Genomic DNA, 5,809 nt, shown 5'->3' on the forward strand with positions numbered 1-5,809 from the left:
AGTGTGTACATGTATGAACATCGCAATTGTAATTTATAGTTGTCTAAAGTAAATATTCTTCTTGGACGATCTTTGAAGAAAATATAATTTAGGTTCATCACTTGTATAATCTAGTCTTTACTGATCTTTAAAAATACAATTTAATTAGGGTGGAGAGGAGGCAACCCCGCCTACACCTGTCGACCCACCAATCACCGGCCACCACCTCAGACATTGCCCTTGAACCCGTTGGACCCCCAATTCACTGGCACTACACTACCCACCCAACCATTGGCTCCCTCCCTCCCCTACACGCACAAACTTGCTCATGTCTCCTCTCCTTTCTTCGGGTTGTATCACCCAGAATCGATACCCAACATGGAAAATGGGGAGGGTGGTGGCGGCGTACCCGGAGTACCTGATGGCACTACCTGATGCCCGCCCACTACCTGATGCCCGCCCTATGTAATTACTTGGGTTACTAGGTAAGAGTTGAGAGAAATAGTATAAATTGACTAACTGCTCTGAGTGTAAACAAAGTTATTATCACTCTAAAACATAAACTCGTTCTTAGTTAGTCATATGATTCATCATTATACATTTGTTACGCGATATTTCTCCATATTTGCATCTAAAACTAAACCTCGAAAATATATTAGATTATTAACAAAAAAAAATGTAAGTTAATTATTGCGTACCTATTAATACACACTTGTGACGTAAATATATAATAAAATCACATTCTAATAAAAGAAGATTTCCCTAACTTAATTAAGAAAACAAAAACCAATTTTCAATAATAATAATAATAATAATAAAGTAATAAAACGAAAAAAACTGCCTACTTTCGTCAAACTTGTTAGACTACTCCCATTCATGATCTTGGATTGTAATCTTAGAAAAAAAGAAAAAAAAAGAAAAATGGCAATAAAGGGGGCAATCTGATCGATTTTGTGATTGGGATTGCAATCCCTATTTTTCTCAATCATGTACACTTGTCAACATATTAGTGGATGTATTTTTATTTTATTTTTTCTTTTTAATTCTCACCAATTAATTATATATACTTTTTGGTTTTTGTTTTATAACTTATTATTTTTGACTTTTTAAAAAAATCTAAAAACACAGTCTTAGTTTTTTTTTGTGAGCATTCCGGTATAAATTTCGTTAAAAATAGAGTTTGTTTAAAAAATCGTATTTTTTATATAAAATTTTATTTTTTCCCATTATTGAATTATTTAAAGTTTTTTATATTTAAAAAAAATATAATTACTTAATTATATTTATATAGTTAATCAAAACTAATTATAAATTGAATTTATTTAATAAAAAAGGATGAGATTGGGTTGTTAATGGGAGTAAAAGATTGGAACGGGTTAAATTTTATAGATTGAAGAGAGAGAAATTAATTTTATAATGTAAGATTAAGATTGTGAGATTGTTGATGGAGATAGTCTTAAGCAACTTCCTTGAACCCACCACTCCACCGCCAACCATCCTTATATTATAAGCCTCACTCACCCACACACTCTTCAATTCAATTCTTCACTCAACAAACAAAACAAACTCTAATGGCAGTTGAAGCTTTAAACTCCCCAACAACAGCAACCACTCCTTTGTTCCGACAAGATTCCGGCAACCACTTGAAGTATCTAGACTCATGGACCAAAGGCAAAAGATCAAGACGACCTCGTACTGAGGAAGAGTACCTTGCCTTTTGCCTTATGTTACTCTCCCGTGGCCACCCTGGCACCGACACCTTACCTCGTCCCCACCAAAACAGACTCCTTCAGACGCAACAACCAGCGGCGGCTGTTTTTAAGTGTACCGTGTGTGATAAATCATTTGGGTCGTATCAAGCTCTCGGTGGACATAAAGCTAGTCACCGGAAAAATATTCCGGTGGAGTTTGAACTGCCGACAACGTCTTCCACTAGTGGGACTGGACGGAATCACGAGTGTTCTATTTGCCACCGGTGTTTTCCGACCGGCCAGGCGTTGGGTGGACACAAGCGCCGCCACTACGACGGTGTTATTGGTGGTAGAGCTGCTAGCGGGATCACCACCTCCGAAGGCGTGGGGTCCACCAATAGTCAACGCGGGTTTGACCTTAACCTACCGGCCATGCCGGGATTTGCCGATGATGAGGTTGAGAGCCCGCATCCCGCCAAAAAGGCTCGGACATTTCCGGCTGTGAAGCCGGAAATTATCCCACAAAATTAAAGGAGAAAGAAAAGATTACTGAGTTTTTTCTTTTTCTTTTTATTTCCTCTTTTCTATTATAGGGGATTTATTATTGGAAATCTGTTAAGAGTAACATTCTTTGATAGTTTGATACAGAGATGATTGATTCTTTGTAAATAATTGTTGAATTTAATGGGATTGATTTTTATTTTTTCTATGATTTAGAGATGATTAATTATTATTTATTTATTTATTTTTCTCAATTCAAATATTCTTATGATGATTGCTGGCCGGAATCTTGTACTTTACGCAACCGGTGGAATCGCGTGGCGTGAAATAAATTAATTATCGTTATCTCAACAGAAATTTAGGTCAAAGGATAAGAGAGTAACTTGTGTTCTAATCTTACCTCATCAGACTCTTCAATAACTTGGGGGCAGCTATTAGCTACTTTCCACCCTAACTAACTTGTCATTCAATTGTCTAGAATTGTCTTTCCATAGGGTGTGAAAAAAACCCGAAACCTAACAATGACGGCTGTAAATTCATTTTTTTAGTTTGATTACCGGTTCCACAAATCTGCTTATTTAGATAACTAACTGAACTCTATGGAATTTTAGGAATAATAAGCGATTTAACTGGATGACTTAAACGGCTAAATCGGTTGAATTTGGTTTGGTTAGATATATATGAATTTGGTTTGGTTAGATAAATTTGTAGTTCGAACCGCGGTTAGGGGAAAAAATCAAACTTGTATAAATTGATATTCGAACATATGAGCATACCTAGTATTTATGTATTTATATTTTTGCTTAATTAGTTTTCATGTTTATTATTTGATCTCCCAAGAATGGGAGAGGTGAATCTAGGCATCTTGGTTAAGTGTTAATAATATATCAGCTAACTTATTGGTTAAGAGAAAAAGATTGATGGATATTTTAATGTTAGGTATGATGTGTCGTGATATACAGAATTGGACGAGCAACCAATGGCTCATATTGATGCCTTCGGAGGGTTTCTTGTGGAGGTTGAATTATAGGAAGTGTTGGATATCTCTTGTTTATACATATGATATCCATCTAAGCATAATTTTAGGGCAAACAGTTGTCATTGGTACTTGACTTGTTATTATTCGCTTTGTAGGTTTAATCTTATTTGATTGAAGATGTGCTAATACAGAAAAAACAAAGCACCTTTCATTCTTTCAAGACATGTGTTTATGGCCAACTTTTAGGTGTGGCAATGATGGGCCATCTTAAGGGCCCATTCCAAGTCATACATATATTATAACCAAACAAATATATATTTAGCCCAAGCTATACATAATATGTAACCTAACAATAATTAGCGCAACACACATAATTTAACTTAACATTCAAACCCAACAAATTAAGAGCATTTATAATAAGGCACTGAAAAACACTAAAAAACATACATAATCATCCACTAGGCCATAAAAATATCATTCTTTTAGAAAAATTCAAATCTCATTCAATAAAAGATCTTAAAAATGCAAAAATATATTGTCACATCATTACCACTTTTAGCACCCAAAACCCCCCACCCGACCCCACCACTAGCAAAAGGGCCCCCCATTTCCATCATTTTTTCTAGTTCTTACCCAAGAACTTATTCTAAAAATGAGTCTCAAAAATCATGCCACAATAAGTAAAAACTAATGATGTGTTAAAACACCCGAAAACAACCCTCGAAAACACCTTATTGTGTTTGCTCTAATAGTTGAAACGTTATACATACATACATACATACATACATACATACATACGGACACACATGCACGTATGCAAACACACACACACACGAATACATGCATTGTCGATTTCCCCACGCTTTTATCTCTTCGCAACCAGGACTTGTAAATTGAACATGTATCGTCTTCAACGGACCTGCAGATCAATTGGCGGTTTCAACGAAGCCACCTAGACCACCATATCTCGCAGGGGAGGGCGAACTCAATGAGGAGGCAATTTGAGTGGGTTTGTACTTTGTAGGTAAGTTCTAACGAGAGATGAGGAACATGTTGAGCTAACTTTTATCTTAGGGCATGTGGCTTTTTGAAAAAGACAGTGGTGGTAGTGGCTCACAAGAGAAGGGAGCGGTGGCGGCGGTGGCGCTGGGTATTGGGTTAAACATATTCTAATATGTAATATATAATAAGTTTGAGTTTGTTGGTCGTTCGGAAAGGGAGTAAGTTGATCTTTTATTGATGGAAATTTCTCAGTTTTAGCTCATTAATCATTCAGATTCGTGGTTTTGGATCTCGATGTAGATAACGAGCTTTTAGGCAAATCTATTAGGAAGCATACGCGATGAAATAGATTGGTTCCCATAAAAATAAACATTTTGGGTTGATGCATTTATCATAATCGGTTGCCTTTACGAACCAACTTGGTGAATAAGGGTATAGATGTCCCTTCAGTTCTTTGTCCTTTATACCTTAACTCGGAGGAGTATTCAGATCATGTTTTTAGTGTTTGTGGGGTAGCTACTAGAGTATGGGACACCATATGTAAGTGGCTTGATTTTCCTTCGATACAAGACTTTTCTGTTTTGGGCATCTTGTTATGGCGTGACATGCTTTCAGTTACTAATAAGAAGCGGAAATTAATTCATGATATTATTCTCTTCGTGTGGTGGATCACCTGGATGGCTCGGAATTAAGCTGTTTTTCAAGCGCAAGTTAGCCGAAAAGAGCTTATTTTCGACTCTCTTCTAATTTATTCGTTTTCATGGACTACAATTATAAAAATATTATTAGTTGGACCAAGTGGCTTAAAAATCCTCTTATTGTAATGTAATTGTTTCGTTTTTTACTTCTAGCTTTAGCTAGTTTTGTTTATATAAAAGTTGTTCTAATATATATATACACACACACACACACTAGTTTTAAAGCATGTGTAACACACAGGATTATCTAAATTATAAAATTACAAGTAAAGAAAATAATTACATAAGGTATATGAAAAAATATATTACATGTATACTTGTGTCTATACTATGCGTATATAAATTGATTTTATTATGTCACAAAATGATTTTTTAAAATAAACTTAATAAAAAAATTCACGTGAAAAAACGTACCCGAAAACGCTCCTTTTATTGAAACTTTCATTGTCAATATGATATATGTATAAATGAAAGAATGCAGGAAGAAGACTTCTCATACAATAGTCATACAATAGTAGTTATGACCATTCAACTTAAATACTGAAGGAGCGTTACCTTTATTGATATGTTTATGAATTTGCAAGCCATAGAAGGAAATGAAAATATTAACAACGAGTATTCTTTAAAAACTATGTTTGTCACACCCGGCCCTGAGCGGCGGAAACAGCCGGGCGCGCTCGAGTGGGGATGGATAATTAAGCACGGGCCATTGCAAACATTCAAAGATTTTCATTGCGCATGAAATGTTTAATACAATACCTTACATTGTTTAAAAATTACATAAAAACATCCAAGTATAAAAACTGTTGAAGATTTCCACGCCATATCCCCCATGCGCGGCGGGAACAACCACGCGCATCGAAGGGATAGAACTAAAATCTTCTAAAAAGCTAGTTTAGATGTTCAGCGTGAGGTGCTCTAAGTGTGACTCCATGCGCTACCTAGTTATCTCCTGAAAG

The 5,809-nt window shown here is 35.7% G+C and overlaps 1 protein-coding gene across 2 annotated transcripts; it reads left to right on the forward strand.

Annotated features, from left to right (window-relative positions):
* The first annotated feature begins 1,517 nt into the window (after positions 1–1,517).
* Positions 1,518–2,379, forward strand: LOC143544871 (zinc finger protein ZAT10-like). Of its 2 annotated transcripts, none has more exons than XM_077036861.1 (2): positions 1,518–1,738; positions 1,775–2,379. In XM_077036861.1, the coding sequence occupies exons 1-2, from the start codon at positions 1,551–1,553 to the stop codon at positions 2,199–2,201; spliced, it is 615 nt and encodes a 204-aa protein (XP_076892976.1). In that variant the 5' UTR covers positions 1,518–1,550; the 3' UTR covers positions 2,202–2,379. The 2 variants fall into 2 exon arrangements, with proteins under 2 accessions (XP_076892976.1, XP_076892977.1); XM_077036862.1 differs by having other exon boundaries at positions 1,518–1,725; positions 1,780–2,379.
* The last annotated feature ends 3,430 nt before the right edge of the window (positions 2,380–5,809 follow it).

The sequence above is a fragment of the Bidens hawaiensis genome, unplaced genomic scaffold (genome assembly GCF_021521415.1).
Source record: "Bidens hawaiensis isolate Kalapana, Puna unplaced genomic scaffold, B.hawaiensis_p1.1 tig00013771_1, whole genome shotgun sequence".
Taxonomy (NCBI): Eukaryota; Viridiplantae; Streptophyta; class Magnoliopsida; order Asterales; family Asteraceae; genus Bidens; species Bidens hawaiensis.

What these genes read in the sequence shown, in the direction of transcription:
- LOC143544871 (XM_077036861.1), top strand. Translation starts at nt 1,551, where the DNA reads ATGGCAGTTGAAGCTTTAAACTCCCCAACAACAGCAACCACTCCTTTG. An exon ending in GGCCACCCTGGCACCGACAC is followed by an intron (nt 1,739 to 1,774) that starts CTTACCTCGTCC and finishes ACTCCTTCAGAC; the next exon opens with GCAACAACCAGCGGCGGCTG.